The 18,375-nt window shown below is 38.3% G+C and overlaps 1 protein-coding gene across 5 annotated transcripts in view; it reads left to right on the forward strand.

Annotated features, from left to right (window-relative positions):
• Positions 1-18,375, forward strand: part of CACNA2D4 (calcium voltage-gated channel auxiliary subunit alpha2delta 4) — a 114,530-nt gene that overhangs the window by 16,429 nt on the left and 79,726 nt on the right. For 3 of the 5 annotated variants that reach the window (XM_072400040.1, XM_072400038.1, XM_072400041.1), the window contains exons 5-21: positions 1,020-1,182; positions 2,358-2,489; positions 2,655-2,715; positions 3,893-4,043; positions 4,643-4,717; positions 6,803-6,892; positions 7,695-7,808; positions 8,145-8,223; positions 9,492-9,625; positions 10,878-10,895; positions 13,047-13,124; positions 14,125-14,205; positions 14,603-14,677; positions 15,988-16,074; positions 17,802-17,873; positions 18,036-18,097; positions 18,211-18,278. In XM_072400040.1, the coding sequence (XP_072256141.1) occupies positions 1,020-1,182; positions 2,358-2,489; positions 2,655-2,715; positions 3,893-4,043; positions 4,643-4,717; positions 6,803-6,892; positions 7,695-7,808; positions 8,145-8,223; positions 9,492-9,625; positions 10,878-10,895; positions 13,047-13,124; positions 14,125-14,205; positions 14,603-14,677; positions 15,988-16,074; positions 17,802-17,873; positions 18,036-18,097; positions 18,211-18,278 (1,540 nt within the window). The remainder of the gene's footprint in view (positions 1-1,019; positions 1,183-2,357; positions 2,490-2,654; positions 2,716-3,892; positions 4,044-4,642; positions 4,718-6,802; positions 6,893-7,694; positions 7,809-8,144; positions 8,224-9,491; positions 9,626-10,877; positions 10,896-13,046; positions 13,125-14,124; positions 14,206-14,602; positions 14,678-15,987; positions 16,075-17,801; positions 17,874-18,035; positions 18,098-18,210; positions 18,279-18,375) is intronic. The other 2 variants (XM_072400039.1, XM_072400042.1) reach the window with 1 other exon arrangement.

An 18,375-nucleotide genomic window follows, 5' to 3' on the forward strand; every position in this document is an offset into this window, starting at 1 on the left:
AAAAAGGATTTAGATATTTAGGAAGGATGCTACAGGTTCATTTAGTGCAGTGGGTAAAACATTTGTAACGCTCAAACTTGTAAAGATTCAGAATTTCTGGAATATTTTCTTTATTGTGTCCGCATTGGGAAGATTCACTCTCTCCATTTGTCCTGATGACCATTCTTAAGGTGGATAAATCTTTTATTAGGAACACTTTAATGACAATTGTCTAAGAAGAGATTTCCCCTTTATTTGGGTTCTCTTCCTACCTCCTGCTGTGTTGCATGGACAGAAACTAAAATAAAATTTCCCCAAAAAAACTATAAAGAGGTTTAACAATTTCCTGCCCTTTAAAATAAAGTTTTTTTTTTAGTTTTATAGTTAAACTCTGGGTACAATTCGAAACTATCCATGCAGCTGAGTTTCCTCTACGTAGATGTTAAATGCTTGTTTTTATATATGGTACCATTAATAAGTGTTTTTCTTACTTTTACCCTCCTTCCTGCAAGTGACTTTTCTGCAACTTTCTCATGCGACCAGCCCCTCGAACATTTTCCCTTTTTAGTGGTCTTTCGGTTGCAGCTGATGTCATTTTGTACAATGCAGGACCAGCAGTTCTGCGATATAAGTGAGAACACATAGGGCCTACCTACAACCTTTGATGCTGCTAGGGTAGCAAAGAATAACGTTAATAAATGTGCTGCTCATTGGTACCACAGTGGGCATTTAACCCTTGGAGTGTGGGGGTAAATTTGACATTTGGAGTCCTTCTGCCAGTGAAGGAAACGCAGAGATAGGAGGGAGAGAGAGACAGAGAAGGAAGTGTTGGGGGAGAATCATAACGCACTAAAAGTTGTTGATAGCGGACAACCCAAGTATTAAAGATGTGAAAGATGGATACTGAGTGGTTGCTGTGGGTTTATCCATCTTGTTCTTTCTTCATTACATGAGCCCAACGCCTACAGATGTAATGAGATCATTGAAGTCATGCTATAACCTATGCTTCTGTATTTTCTGTGCCTGTAACTTCTTTGCAGTTTGAGTACTACAATTCGGTGAGGATTAATGAAAAAGATGAAGATGATAATTATGTAGAGCTGGGGAATGAATTCATTCTGGAGACTAATGAGCACTTTAATAATCTGATGGTGAACACGACGCTAAGCAATATTCAGCTGCCTACTAATGTGTACAACAAAGGTGAGCTCCGGGACACTGCAGGGAACGAGGAGGTTGATGCTTTTTTATTGGCTGCATCTTCTGGGGGCAAGAAGATATTTCCTAAATCCTTTCCCTGTCTATAAAAGATAACTATTGAAAGAAATGGCAATGGCCTCTCTTTTTCATTTGACAGAAATGGTTTGTAAATAGCTGCATAATGTGTACGACTAACTGCTTTTTATTATTATTAATAATAATAATAATATTAATAATAATCAGTATTTATATAGAGCCAACATATTACGCAATGCTGTACAATAAATGGGGGTTGCAAATGACAGACAGATACAAACAGTGGCACAGGAGGAGGAGAGGACCCTGCCCCAAAGAGCTTACAATCTAGGAGGTGGGGGAAGTAACACACAATAGGAGGGGGGATCAAATCACCCAGATTTCCATCACAGATAGCTAAACGCTAGCTAAACCAATGTTTCAAATACTAAAATGTTAAGTCTTCTATTAGGGACTTGTAGTTCTGTTCAGTGAGTTTTGCTGGGGAGTTATATCAGCAGCGACTTCTCATTTACCAGACAGCTGAAGGAAAAGTTTTAATTAGACAATGAATGCTTCAAGGCAATCTGCTATTTTATACTTTCCTTTGCTTAGGCTACATACACATGTGCAATAATTATCGTTTGAAAATAAACGATCAACGATTATTCTCCATTATTTTGCACGATCGTATTGTGCACAATTCTGTACATGCTGTAACGATACTATCGTTCAAATATAATCCACCATTAATGTACACACGCTAGATACGATCGTTTGAATGATGCAGGAAGTGACATGTACCGTACCGACTGTACACACAATAGATTACTAACGATCGTCGCCCAATCTGTTTGTTTCAAGCGGAATTCCAAGCGAGATTCCTCATTCGTTTGTGTCGTTCACCAGCCCTTGTGCACTTTTTTTGTTAACAATTATCGAACGATCTGTTGTTGATAATTCGTTATCAACGTCAATTATTGCACGTGTGTACGCAGCCTTATTTAGAAATTCGTGGAACACTTTATTGTGTGTGTTAAACCTTAGATTGTATTGGTAAATATAGTATTGGACACTTAATCATTTATGTTTGCTTTTTAGTTAACATGTTTATTTTGATTAATGCCTTCCTTATCATTTCCAACTGATTGAATCTTTTTCAGATCCAGATATTCTCAATGGTGTGTACATGTCCGAAGCCCTGAATCCTGTCTTTGTGGAAAACTTCCAGAGGGACCCCACGTTGACCTGGCAGTATTTCGGCAGCTCCACTGGGTTTTTTCGTCTCTATCCAGGTAACTGCTTATAAATGGGCAGTTTTTGCGTACTAAGTATGAAGCAATATATTTCTTTGTACATTTCTGCTCAGTTTAGATTTCTTTTAGATGCTTTAAAAAGTTTTTCCCAAAAAGCCAGATTTCTTTCAGCATTTTAAAATAATGTTTTAATTGTCTCCTTAGGTATAAAATGGATGCCAGATGAGAACGGTGTCATCTCATTTGATTGCAGGAACCGTGGATGGTGAGGATTCCCATTAGACATAGCAGTTACCATATTGGACATGCAAAGCTGTAGATATTGTGTAGGGAGATTGCCATTGGAATTTTTGGCTTAAAGTTAGAATAAAAAAAGGTTTTCCCTGGCCTTGTACATTGACCCTAAAACTAATCTTTGCTTAACACCTGATCCTTAATATTTAATTAAACCCCTGAAATGTACCCCCTGACCCCAGAAATTAACCCTTAACCTTATAAAAAAAAGTACTTTTAAACACTCCTGGGCCTAAACCCAATCTCAAAGTTCTCATACAGGCTGTAACATATTGTTATATGTTGGCTGCTTAATAATATTGATAAGAAATAGCAATTTGCATATCAGAAAGGAATTTTATTTAGTTATTAAAGCAAGCTAGTTTTTGCCTCCCTATGGATCAACTGCAGGTTTATGTTTCTGGGGATGTTGGGCCTTTTCATTGTTTTTTAGTTCAACACAACATTGGAAATGTTTTAGTTTTTTTTCACCCATTTAAATGAGTCTGTAGAGTCATAGAAAGCATTTGATGAGTTAGAAAGGATGTCGGATGTAAGGTTTAATTGTCATTATTTTATGAAGGATACTGCGGGCCCCAGGGGAACCTTTTAATCTTTAATCTTTTTAATCTTTAATCCGGCACCTATCCTTTTACATAAATATTTTAAGTGTGTATTTGATATGAATTAATAATGGCAAACACATTTAATACAAGCAGTCAATGTTCACAGCCAGTCTGATCAAGGATTGGGTCTACAAAGGCTTGGTTATTGGTTATGAGTACAATCATTCCAATCCCATGTAGTCCTCCCTACTGACCTTTCAGCTTTCTTCATTTATATGTAGACGACGACGATGAACGATCATAATGAAAGTGAAGGGAAAGAGAATGCAGCGGGGTGCCACTCAGAAATGGGGCCTGATTCCAACAACAATATGGGCCACCTTGTAGACTATAAAAGCACCCCAGGGTTGGGGGAAATTACAAGGTGTGCTGCCCTTATTCCTACTTTGGTGTGTAAAAACAAAGTAGTGGTTTTGCATGCAAATTCTATACTTTGGGCTATATAAATGTTCCTTGGCTGTTACTTTTAGGCATGCTTTTAGGCATTTTGAGACCTGAGCACTATTCGCCGTTAACTTTCTTCTCTTTGTTTCTCTGACATAGGTACATCCAGGCAGCGACGTCTCCGAAGGATATTGTGATTGTGGTGGACATCAGTGGCAGCATGAAGGGGCTGAGAATGACCATTGCCAAACACACAATCAACACACTGCTGGATACACTGGGCGAGAATGATTTTGTCAACATTATTGCAGTCAGTCTTTACTATGATTAGCACTTAAAAAACTAATATTAGGGAATATGACTTTTATGCTTTTATTGTCTACCTCACCTTCTTAAAATCCTAACCCCTGGCTTTTATGCTTCTCTAATGGCTTTAGTCATTCAACAAGGGACAAGTTTGTGCGTTAGACGTTCTGACTTTATTCCAGCTTTCCTGATCTGTATGTTTGTTCTGATTAGCATCCTAAAATATTTACACGCAAGTAGTATTTTCAGAAGAAGGACATAAATGGCTGGCTTCATATTTAGTAATTACCAACTATGTCTCACACCAACTAAAAGCTAAAACTAGGCTTGCTGTGAGTGCTTTGTGTAAGTCATTTTGTGAATAGGTGGTATTTAGTGGTCTTACAGGATAAAGAAAGCCCTGAGTGTGCAGTGCCTGTATGGTAGTATGTACTTATATACTATAGATGAGACAGAAGTATTCAGTTTGGGCTAAAGTTGATTTTCATATAGCCAGTAGAAGTGCGGAAAATATTTGTTGTATTATAATGGTATAATGGATGACAAAATTGTTTCTATTTCTGGACTAATATAATTGTTCTCATTTTCTTTTTCTATTCTTAGTACAATGATTATGTTCATTATATCGAGCCATGTTTCAAGGGTATCCTGGTTCAGGCCGACAGAGATAACAGAGAGGTGAGTTATGCTCTGGTCATTGTGCTTGTATTATAATCAGTTTGTTTTGAGCCATTCACATGAGTCTCTGCACCACAGGAACTTACATTCTACATTCATGTCCTCAACACATTCACACACTTATAGCACAAGTATAAATAACTCTGATATATTCCATGGTGCTGTACAAAAATCTCTGAGCTAGTCAGATCAGTTTCTGCAACAAAGGAGCTTACACTCCTATGCCCACACTGACACACTTTTAATAATGTGTAGACTTCTATAGCTCTGACATTAGCACGCTATGTGCAGTGCTGTGCAAATAATAACTAGTATTACCCATCAGCCTCCACACCGGAGGATTTTACACTCCCCTGTGACCACTCACATTTTATTTTATTTATCATCTAATTGATTATTTGATCCAACGGAAATGATAAGATTGTATAGTATTTGTAAACCACAGAGCACTGCGTTTCATCAAATTAGTGAGCTGACTCACCGAAGCAAGAATTAGCTGGGGTGTGCTGAAAACACTGAGCCATTCACATCAGACTTTGTGCCAGAAGAGCTTACACTCCATTGCCCTATCACACACTACAATTATATTATTATAGCGCTGACATAACACCTAGTGCTGTACAAAAAACACTAAGGCTACGTAAACACGTGCAATGGTTCTCGTCCGATAATCGTCCCAGGGCTGATATTGGATGAGGATCTGGGGTGTGTACAGTACCTGTCATCCATCATTGGAACGACTGTCCTGGCGGATCCACGGACAATGGATGACAAACAATCTTAATGGAAGTAAAGGGGAGAGCACGCAGCGGGGTGCTGCTCTGTCGTTCCCCCGCTCCCCTCTCCATAGAGCAGAATGGTGTGTATGTACAGCGCTTGTTAGTCGTTGGAAAGGATCGTGAAAGATCCTTTCCAACAACTGTTGCCAATGTGTATGTAGCTTTAGCTATTCACATCCGACTCTGCAGCAGAGAAACTTGCACTCCAATGTCTCCTTAAAACTCACCCATGCTTTGGGGCCAGTTTTGTGAACTTTTTGCAGAGCATGTACTCCGAAATGAATAAAGCCAGAGGTTTCATTTAATATCCAGGCATCAACATGCGTTTGCAAAGACAGGTTTCCTTTAAGCTACCAGTATATATTTGGATTGTAGGAGGAAACTGGAACACCTAGAGGAATCCCACACAAAGATGGGGAAAGCATACTCCATGCAGACTGTTCTCCTAGCGTAGAGCCGGGTTCTGTAGGAAGGGATGGAGTGCTGATTAGCTATACTTGGCACAGACAGAGATTGTGATTTGTGTCAGGAAGTGGCAGCCAGGAAGATCTGAAATTGTCACTAGAGTTATTTTCTGCCTGTTGCTATGGGGGTTTCATCTTCTGGCTTTTGCACAGATATCAGCTACAGGAAGGATGTCATTTATATTCCTGATCATCTAGAATTGTCCTATTCCCTTTCAAGATGCTAAGGGATCACAATTAGGATTATTCCTACATGTTGTGAAAGATCTGTGTATATTGTAATAAAAGGGATTTCCATGCTTTACCCCACTTCACCCTCTCACCCCTCTTCCTTTCTAGGTCATGTTTCCAAAAATATTTTTTTTAGGGTCTGCTTAGTTCTGTTCATGTAAGCAAGCTCAAATCTTCAAATAGCCCTTTCCTGCATTAAGTGTGTTCTGTTTTTTGGAGTAAAAGGTGTAGCATTATTTTTTGGGTAAGAATTCATTACATACATAGTGGGGGTGAGATAGGACAGGAGGGACAGTGGGGCTTTGGAAATGGACAACCTTCTCAGCAGACGGAATGGTCAACATTGTTTCAGATTTTAGTACACCAAAGGCATCATGTTGTCAACCCAAGCAGGAAGTTAGCAGGTCACTGGTTTTCAGGCAGATTATCAGGTATTTTTTATTTGTTCACCCTAATTCCAAATATATATGACTGAGTTTCATGGAAATGTGCTGATTTAAACAAAAATCCAATTTTTCTTTTTTGCACTGTTGCTGAATATTAAATACTTTTCTTTGCCAAATCATGTTCACATCTTGCCTTCCTTCCTTCCTTTTCTTCCTTTCTTCCAGCATTTCAAGCAGTTGGTGGAGGAGCTGCAGGCAAAAGGAGTAGGCACTGTCAACAAGGCTCTTATTGAAGCATTTAAAATCCTGAAAGAGGTACAACTCCCTCATAGGTTGCCTGGTTTCATTCATTATTTAGTTTGTCAACATGGGTGCATTTTTAATCTATATTCTTAATGTCAAACTTGAACCAGATTATTGCAATAATTCTTCCATTTCTATAGTAATTAAAAAAATTACAGCTGCATTACCTAAATACATTCTCTTATTAGCTGCCTGCAATTCCCTGGGCAGATGGACTGTCAATCTTACACTGTTAGTTTGGTGATAAGAAGAGCGATCATAAGGCAGAAAGATTTTGGTCAGTGATGGGATGCTTCTTTATAGCCGAAAATGTGATAGGTAGATTGGTGATCCCAAGTTTTCCCCGTTCAACAATATTGGTTACCAATTCCCCCATGTTGTGTTTGTCTTGGATCATATGGCTGGCTGAACAGAATAACACATCTTTTGGCAATTACACAGATTTTGATTTTCTTAGCTTGTTTTCTATACAGGAAAAAAAGGGAAAGGTCTGCTTTGGTGCTGCTAATAAGTCTGAGATTAATGACCTTGTTATGCCTTTCAATAATTGCCCAATGAATATAGCGACCTATAATTAGGCTTCTGCAATTTACATGTTCTCATTGCTTTTTAATTACTGCTTATTAAATATGTCAATCTGAATTTTATGTAAGGCTTTCAAAAATACGTAGGTTTAAATGATTGCATCCTTCATCCAAGCCGCTCGAGAAAAGAAGGCAGCAGCCTAGTTTAAAATAAACTTTCCATGTGCATATTCTTTATGTTTAATGTCTCCTTTAGTTCTTTTTTTATGTTGATGTTTTTGAACTTTCAGTTTCAAGAAGCCCGTCAGGGAGGCCTGTGTAACCAGGCAATCATGCTTATAACAGATGGAGCCGTGGAAGACTATGAGCCTGTCTTTGAGAAGTACAACTGGCCGGAGAAAAGAGTAAGTACCAATATTAGATATCTCTGACCCTTTTTATTGCACATCCTAATGACAGCTGCAATCCAGGAGATTTGCAAAATAAATTGCTTGACAAGAGTCAGTGCACTGAAATCTTATTACTTTTTAAGTACATGCATTATCTGGGATGTTGGCAGATCCCATGGCAGTACCCAAATCTGAACAATACATTTTGGCTAAATAAACCAAAATATGTTTGTAAAAGGGTTGTTCTGCAACATTGAAGCTTGCTAACCAGCTTTGTAAACCCCTACCTCTAATAATAATAATTCTATATTATAACTTGCTATCAGTTGAAATAACCCTTAATAATTCTAGGTCCGGATGTTCACGTACCTAATTGGGAGAGAGGTGACATTTGCACAGAATGTAAAATGGATTGCATGTAGCAATAAAGGTATGTGACATTAGCACTTTTTGTGTGTCATATGTGATCAAAATGCCTAAATGTATCCCCCTTCCTCTATAATTTACCAATACTAATATATAATATAATGATAATCATATATAATATATAATAGTAATATAATACTGAGGCATTGGTAAATACAGACACATCAATAAAACAGCTGCTTCATAAAGCTTTACATTGTGTTTTACAGATGTGCACATCAGTGCTCCAAATTCAGGACTGTGCAGACTTTAATGAGAAAAAAAATGACGGTCCCGCGTAGCTCTTTATGCTAAATGAAGCATAAATAGATCAGTGATTGGTGGAGAGCCTGGTCATGTGAGTTTGATGTCACATAAGCATGTTTTCCTCCAATCTCAAAATTTTTCCTGCTTCATTCAGCAGAAAGATTCCTGCTCAGCTTTGTCGACTACACACCATGGTCCTAATCTTTATGAATTGGGCAAAAATGGACATATTTGCTCATGTGACCAGCTAAGGTACAATCCTAAAGCATTGGTTCTAAATTTCTGCAGCCAAAACAAGTATATAACATTTTCATTAACTTTTTTGTGAATTTAAAAAAAGCAGAACAGTTGGCAGTTTGTGAGTAGAGGGTTATTTTTTTTTTCTTTAGATCTGTTAGCTGCATAATTGATCCAATTGATTGTTGTGATCCAAATAAAAAATAGGGAAAAACTTCAAATAAACTCCAAATACGGAACAACACCAGTAAAATCAATCTGTGATCTCCTAATTCTCCTTGAACTTTAAGTCACAGAGAGATTTATCTGGCTTATGGTATTGGGTCAGACTAGTTCTTCTGATTGCTTGATTCTGTGCTATTCATCTTTATCCCCATTGTCATAAAGTTGTGTGGTTGCAGTCGGTTCACAGATAGAACTCTGTTAAAAGGAGAGAGCAAACTGGCTGCACTTCTACAGGTTCAGGGACCAAAAATTGAAGATCCCAGCATCTGCAACATCATATATCGGGACAGTCACACACACAAAATAAATGTTAGGATCAAAACTAAAGCCCATGAATCAAATTTTACAGGTACTTTATGGTCAATTGAATTTTTTAGATATTCTTCAACATTCTGGCATTTTATTCCCAGCAGTGTTTCCTATTTCTCTATTTGCTTCATCTCTATTTGCTAAGTAAAATATCAGACAGATACTAGTTTTGTGAATGTTATGTGATTCCTTCAAGTCCTCCTCATCATACCCTTGTCTGGTTACACTGTCCTTTTGTCACCATCCACCCTACAGGTTATTACACCCAAATCTCCACTCTTGCGGATGTCCAGGAAAATGTGATGGAGTATCTGCATGTGCTGAGTCGGCCTATGGTGATAAATCATGACCATGATATCATATGGACCGAGGCCTACATGGACAGCGCGGTGAGTGGCTAACCAAAAGCAAGGCAAAGCTGGAGTGACTCCTTAACACCGACAAGTGGCCTACAGAGCAGAAAGAGCCCATTGATAAGTTTTATTAGAATTTTAGTTGAAGCTTGTAGATATTAAAAGAAATGCATGCTATATAAAAGAATAACTCCTATTGTAAAACATTTCTGTTGCTTGCCAGAAAAAAGACGTATGCCATTTTTGGTGCATTTCTATGCAGTCCGTTGTTTATTTAGCTGCAGTTTTAGGCAAATGGAAGAACCAAACATTTACAAAACTTGGTTGGTTAAGGCAATATATTTAATGAATAGGCTGTAGAGTAGGAACGTAGTTTTAAAGACAGGCCACTTTGTATAATCCTAAATTGTGGACTGACATCAAATAGGAATTTTGTTCTGTTAAAGGCTTTGAGTAATTCCTGTCATGCCTTTGGGTTTGTCCTTGTTCACAAATCTAAATCACTCTTATGCCATAATTATACATATGTTTGTTAAATGTCACTTCATTTATTCTCACGTTTTACATTTTCTGACCAGGTAATGCCTCCCCGATGTTATTGTCAGCCGTTTTGTATCTCTCATCCTGGTGTCAGCCATACCATCCCCTCCTTTTTGCACTTTTATCCAATGAAGTTATGGAGATTTAGCTCATAAAACCTGCTTAACTTTTCCCAGAGCCACATTGAAATTTGCCAGGGCATTGGAAAACTAAGTGAACTTTCTAGTTGACCTATATGAGATGGAAGCAGCCATTTCATAATGAGAATGCAAATTTCCTATATGGTGTTTTCCCTTTTTAGCCAATATTCAGCTAGTCAGTTCAGTACCTGTACAAGCTCGGAACATTTCTACCCTTTGTTTTCATGTCAATTTTATTTTTTCCCATTAGACAGAGTGAGAATGAATATTAACTTCTGTCTGTTTATTATTGCCATCTGGTCCTTTAAAGAAATTTACCTTCAGTCCCTGTCCTGGTGGCAATGTTTTCACCAAACAAGAAATGATGTTCTAGCCTTTTCATAAAAAAGAAAATAACAAATAACTAAGCCTCAGATAGCAGTTTCAGTTACAGAATAAGCTTTGGGGTTCTATTTTACCCTCTGGCATGGTTATAATGCAAATTCCTAACTTGTGTCTGCAAAGTTTCACATTTCACCTTCATATGTCTCAATTCATATTTCATCCAATTTTTTTTATCCCGGTCCACGTCCATCCTCACCCCTTCCTCCATCCGTCTGTTCAAACAGCTGCCACAATCTGAAGAGGTAACCGGTGTTATCGGCTTTGTGGCCCTGTCATGTCGCATTGGATGTAGTTTGGTTTTTGTGAAAGTGTTTGTGTTGTGCACAGTGATATGTAAATCTTGTTTGAATATTGTGGTGTGGTAGGAATGCACTGTTAATCACTCGTCATATTTGCTGCATGCTGCCTGATCAACACGTGTATCAATGTTTTCATGAAGTTCTACTGGTAATAGGTATAATTATAGGAAACTCAGGAGAAAGGAAAATATCAAAATGTAGGGTTTTTACTCCTCTTTTCTATTCCACTTATACTACTTTTGTTCTCTTTCTTCTTCACCTTCTTTCTCCTCTTTTTACCTCTTCTCTTCCACTCTTTCCTCTTCATCTCTTTTGCTTTCCACTCTTCTCCCTTTCTTTTTTTCTCCCCTTCTCTCTTCCTTTTTTCCTGCTTTTATCTTCTTATGTTTTCTTTTTCCACTTCTCCTGATTTTTCTTTTTTTGCTCTCCTCTTCATGTCCTCTCTTCTCTTTTTTCCAATATTTTTACCCTGTATTTCCCCCCATCTGTCCTTTTTTTCCCATGTCCCCGTTCTCATTCTTCTACCCTTCCTTTTCTCTCCTTCCTCCTTGTATTCTTTTCTCCCCTGTGCTGTTTTATTTCTTTCCACTTCCTTTTTACTTAATTCCCTTCATCTTTCATCTCTTTTACTCTTTCCCTTTACCTTTCCTCCCTCTTTCTCTCCTCCCCATTCCTCACCTGGTCTCTTCTTTCCTCTACTCCCTATTCCCCACTTTATATTCCTTCTCACTCTTCTCCACACTTCACGCGTATTCTCCCTGCTATCTGCGCTCTCTCCCTCTCTCTTTCTCCCTTCCATGCCATCTATCTGTCTTCTGTTTGTGTATTCTCTTTCCTCACTTTCTGGAAACCCCAATTTAGAGGTATGATTTGTTTTGTCAAACATTTGCCCTAGACATGCCAGGTGTTCTCCCCCTGCACAGCAGCAGATGTTAATGACCTTTTCCCATCTGTCATAAGGACAATTTATTCCTAATGGAGGAGCAGAACACGATGGGTCAGTGTGGATGGGTACGGTACAAACAAGGTCACATTGTTAGCTCTGATAGTTGCCAGGAGCTTAAAAAAGTCATTTATAGCTCTGCCCAGCAACAGGTTGGTAAATTGCTTTATTGTGGGTTCATGTCAACAACACGAGCTCTCAACAACGCTCCGTCCGCTGCCTTTTCACATACCAATCCTCTAAACAGAGGGGAAATGTATAACTCCAGTCCAATCCTGAATGGATATAAAATAAAAATAACTTTTATTAGTTATACAAAAAGCACTTGTAACAGACTATTGTGTTTTATGACAATTTTTTCTGAACACCGGCACCATTTGTACTCTTACTGCAATCTTGGTGTTCATGCTATATTTATTGCAGATTTTTGTATCATTTTACCTAATCCTGTACATTTGCCTCTGTGAAGGAGTTTGCATTTATACAGACCTGTCCTTGCCCTCCTTTCCTTTTATAAGGACTGGTCTTCTCTCCGCCCCTTGTGATGTTCAGTAAGCAGTCTGTGTCGGGTGAACCTCCAGGGGCTTATACACAGCCCTACCCTCTATGCAGGCTATGGATGATGTTGTTGCTAACTAAGCACATAAACTGAATTAAGTATATATCCATGGATTTATATTAAATTTTAACAAAACAATTTACCATATAATTATATGTACATTTAAAGTATTTTATCCATAATATATAAATATTACCGCCTCCCCCTTGTATAAACATTGCTGCTGGACACCACCATCTTGCATGTGATGTCAGCCAGCTCCTTTAGTCCCAGATCTGTCGATCAATCCGTTCTATACTTCATTCACTTTGCTCCTTCCCCAACCAACAGCTACATAAAATGTTATGTAGGGAAGTGAACATAGGCAGTGGAGCTGGGTCAGCACAGAAGGTAATTAGACACTCCCATATGATGAGAGGGCTATGGCATGCACGGAGAGGGATCACTGCTATGAATTTGACACTTGTAGTAGCCACATAAAGTTTAAGGGCATGTGGCATGTCATTAAAAATAAACATTGTGACTCCAGAGCCAATCGCATAATATTGTCCTATATTTGAATAAAAGATAATGAGTTTCTTTCTCCTTCCAGCTCTTTGCCTCTCAGGCCCAGAGTCTGCTGCTCATGACCACGGTAGCCATGCCGGTTTTCAGCAAGAAGAATGAAACTGTAAGTCACTGTGTGGACATGGGACATTGGGCACGTTGAACTAGATGCAAAAAGGCTGTATTAAAAATCAAGCACCCAATCACTGACTAACCTGTACTGAAAATAAATGTCCAAACTAAAACTCTTTTAGCGGTTTCAGTGGTTTTTACATGTCAAAAAGTTTGTAACTTTATTGAACCAGTTTTGTGATTTACACACAACTGCTTCATTGCTTTGCCAGGATGTGGTTGAAGGTGACATTACAATTTTACGTTGTAGCATTGTATCATTCTGTGCCACTTGTCTGCTTATTTGTCTCTGAACCAATCATCACACTCCTGATTTTTAATACATACAAAACATAGACATTATTCCTGTACAACCATCATGTGACACAAAGCCTAGGCAATGATCACATGGTGCCTGACTACCAGGGGCATTGTGTTTGTTTCAATCCATTGGAGACTGTATAGCATAATATTTAGTGTCAGACAAACTTGTGATGTGAGAGGATGAACAACACACAGGCTGCATAGATAGATAGAAATTAGTCTTTTCAACCATAAAGTGTGTGTAGAGGGGTTTGTTTTTGTTAGGTATGGATAAAGTAGTTAACTTCATCAATTTTTTCAATAAATTTCAAGTTTGGCCCCTGACTTGGTCTAAATTTTTAATTTCGGCCCTCTGTGTATTTGAGTTTGACACCCCAGCTGTACCTGGTGGTTTTATGCAATGCACTGAGCCAGATTCGATTATATATAATGACAAAAGATTAATAGCAAAAAACACATGGAATAATAAAAGCACTAAAATGGAGAAACTATTTTTGGTTGTGCTTTTTTTTCTTTGAGCCAATAAATAATAAGTATCATTAAAGTTTATAAGCATCCCAAAACATAATCATACAGGATTTTGCTGTAATAAATGTTGACTCTGGTATGATATTGCTGTTACCATATTTAAAAGCTGTTAATTATGTAATATTACCTATTGAATTATCAGGGGTTTCTTATCTTTACAGAGATCAGAGGGGATCCTTTTGGGGGTTGTTGGATCTGATGTTCCTCTGCGGGAACTGTTGAAGTTGGCCCCCAGGTATAAGGTGAGCAAACCCCTGAAAGCTGAATTTCCATGGATCAATCATTGTCTACATCAGTGGTCGCCAACCGGTGGTCTGTGAGAAAATGTTGATGGTCCGCAGAAAAAACCTATTTTAAGCAGAAACAAATATCACACTAAAATGTGCAATACCTTATTAAGCTTCAATTATTTCGTAGTAATTAAACTAACTTTAATAATTTTGTTACAATTAAACAAGCTTTAAAGATTATGTTATTATTACATAAGCATTTACAAGTTTGTTCATTTAATAGGTGCATTTCATATTGATAAAATGGAAGTTCTCTGATCACCTCTGCCTTGGTTTCATTAATAAGGAAATATTTCTGGGTGATGAAACTTTTATTTTAGTGGTCTTGTTTTTAATTTGTTTTTCTCAGCTTGGCGTCCATGGTTATGCCTTCCTTAACACGAACAATGGCTACATACTGTCACACCCAGATTTACGCCCTTTGGTGAGTATTTGTATGTATATACAATATGTGTATATAATATAAAATATGTTATATAATATAAAATATGTGTATAATAAATATGTAGTGGCTTCATGTTGTAGCATTCCCAAAAGTAAGTAATTCCTGCCAATGGTACTTCAACTCAGTACTAAGTAACGGGTTTCAATACTTATATAAATGTCATATTTCTGTTTTTTTTTCTTTTTAATACATTTACAAAATTGTCTAAAATTCTATTTTCACTTTGCCATTATGGGGTACTGGGTGTATATTATTGAGAAGAAAATATAATTTAAACAATTGTTTCATTAAGCTGCAACATACCAAAATTGAAGGGGGGCTGAATACTTTCTGAAGCCACTGTAGCTGCTTTTTTAATTTAGGTTTTTGTATCCAACAAACTTTGCAATTTTTTTTTTTTTTAGCACAATTCCACTGTCAGTATATATTACATTGTGGTTTGGTTTACTATAGGAGTTTTGGTGGGTGGCACAGTGAATTTTCACTGCCAGGGATCATTCACTTAGCTTGGTGAATGATGTGAAATTCCGCTAACTCCAAGTATCCTACCAGGTGGAAGCAGAAAATCATGTGATTGTCTTTTCACTTGATTCAGTAAGTTAGGTGAGTCCCTTGCAGAATGTTATAGTTCACTTTAATGAAGGTAATTGAGCAACCTAAACTTGTACACCAGCCCTATTGTCTCCTAATGATCACACCTTAACAAAACACAACCAGCTCTCTGCATTGGCTCCAAAGCTAGGTACACATATTAAATAATAACACGACAGTTTATCTCGGGTGAAAATCTGACATGTGTACAATTATCTTATGATATCTTTCATTGCCATTGCATATTGATGAACAACTGATCGGGAAAGACCGCTGTGCATTTCTATGGAGGAGAGCACAGCAGATGCTCACTTGTTTTCTCCCCTTCCCTCCCTATAGAACAGAATGGCACAGTGTTAGTTATTTTATCCGTCAATAGAAAAGATGATGAAAAATTGCTTCCAGCGTTCGTCAAATGTCTGTAAAAGGGTAAACTGGTCATGTGACCTCAGCACCTTCCAACTTTTAGAGATTTAGCTCCAAATTCATCACACCAGATCCTCACTGTGCTATACTATAGTACCAAAATAATCAGCTTCTTTAATCACAGGGCTAACACTGAGCAAACTTTGTAAACAGTTGTATAGTATTCTGCATAACATTAGTAACTCATTGCTGCTTTTAATATCTTTCCTGGACATGTTCTAGAATGATAGATCTCACCACTAATAATCACCAATGTAAATCTTATCTTCTAGTATAAGGAAGGCAAAAAACTGAGGCCAAAGCCAAACTACAATAGTGTGGATCTGTCGGAGGTGGAGTGGGAGGACCGGGATGAAATTGTGAGTAATACAAAGCACAAAGTTTGCAATTAAAATGATTACATTTAAGGGCAACTAAAGCCAGCCTAAGTTACATGTGAATGAAGCAATGAAGAAAGCCGGTGTTGTATGCCTTGGCACAGACTTTCCTAAAAAACCCTTAAAGGAAATTAGTAATTTTAGCATTGAAACAACAGTCTTACATTGTGGGATGGAAACGGGCTGAATGATCAGTGGAGATTTATTATTTCTTGCACTCTTAGGCTATGTACACATGTGCAATAATTATCATTAGTAAGGATCTTTCACGATCCTTTCCAGCGACTAAGGACTGCACAATGCATGAACGAGCGCTGTACATACACCACCATTCTGCTCTATGGAAAGGGGAGGGGGAGAAGGACGATGCGGCACCCCGCTGTGCTCCCTCCCCTTCACTTCCATTACGATCGTTCGTCGTCCATCGTCAGTGGATCCACCAGGATGGTCGTTCGGACAATGGACGATGAGCGCTGTACACATGCCAGATTCTCGTCCGATATCAGCCCTGAGCTGATTATCAGACGAGAACAATTGCATGTGTGTACCTAGCCTTAAGCTACATACACACTTCCAATTATTATCGTTGGAAAACGAACGACGAACGTTCATGCACGATATATATGAACGATCGTATAGCACCGATCCTGCACACAGAGTTAACGACACGATCGTTCGTAGATATTGTACACACAATAGATACGATCGTTTGAGCGATAGAGGAACTATGTGCACGACAGGAAAGTGAACGGACGTTCGTTCATCACGCATGCTCTGAACATGGACGATCAACGAACGACCGTACACACGAACGATGTTCAACGATCGTCGTCCAATCCGATCCGTCGGTCCGGTCGTTCGTTTCCAGCGACTTTCCTCGTTCGTCGGCGTCGTTGGTTACTTTTTTACGAACGATTTTTTGCCCAATCGATCGTTCGTCGTTCGATTGGAACGATAAAAATTGGAAGTGTGTACGCACCTTTAGTTCTGTGCTTCGTTCTGTACTCTAGGTCAAGTCACCAGCACTGTTTTATTTTATTTGGTCCTCATTAGCTTTTATTTATATTAGCTGTTTGTGACATTATTATCAGACTTTTATCAAACTGTAAAGTGGTAGCTCATAGCTCAGATCGTTTAGATGTAGGCACACCCCCAGAACTATGTCTCCCAAGAGTCCCAAAAACCCCTTATATTATACACACGGTGTGGGCAGGTTGTTGGGAGGGAGGACTGCAGCATTGTTTTGCTAAAAAAAAAAATCAACAAAAGCTTTTAAAGATAGGCAAACATAAGTAAGCAGGCTGGGCTGACAACATGAGTTTGGTTTTCCTATGTAATGCAGCAGAGACATTGGGCCTGATTTATTAAAGCATTCCAAGGCTGGAGAGGAGGATACACTTTCACCAGTGAACCTGGGTGATCTAGTAATCCTGGAATGGATGTTTTCAGTCATTTGCTATTTGCTAGCAAATGTTTTGAGTCCTGGACCAGATCCATTCCTGGTTTGCTGGATCATCCAGCTTGACTGAAAACCATGTATCTTCTCCAGAGCTTTAATAAATCCGGCTCATTTTGCTGTCAGCCCGAACAGGTTATTTGGAGCACACTGAATTTCAGAGCAGGTATGTCTTTGTTATTCTATCATTTGTAAAGGGAATAAAGCTGATAGAACTGATGATGTATTAATATTAGTTATGTTGTGCACACAGCTGAGAACAGCCATGATAAATGGAGAAACGGGAACGCTAGCAATGGATGTTAAAGTCACCGTTGATAAGGGGGTAAGTGGATCCAAACACTTTTTTTGCTTGGTTTTTGGTTAGAATGAAGGATTGTATACGAGCCATGACCCCACTTATCAAAGGGCACAGAGGGAAATGTTTTTTGCAGCAATTGTCCTACTTCTTTATTAAATGCTTCTTTGCTTTTACTTTTATTTACAGAAGCGTGTTCTGTTTATGACCTGCGATTACTTCTACACAGACATTAGTGACACTCCTTTCAGGTGAGTAGATGTGAGCGGGCATTTGTGAGCTCTTCAAATTTAGAAATGTCTCCTTTCAGCCAATGTATATGAAAGAGATAAAAAAGTAAGTTTTGGATCTGTTCACTTTACAGTCTCGGTGTTGTTCTGACTCGAGGACATGGGGAGTACATCCTTATTGGAAACACGTCATTGGAGGAAGGTAAGAAGTCCAACAGAAGATCATGATATTGTTTTATTTTATATACTTCTGAATGTTTAAACCTGTTTATTAGATGTTAAACAGTCTTAGCCAATTG

This window comes from Pyxicephalus adspersus, chromosome 2 (assembly GCF_032062135.1).
Source record: "Pyxicephalus adspersus chromosome 2, UCB_Pads_2.0, whole genome shotgun sequence".
Lineage (NCBI taxonomy): Eukaryota > Metazoa > Chordata > Amphibia > Anura > Pyxicephalidae > Pyxicephalus > Pyxicephalus adspersus.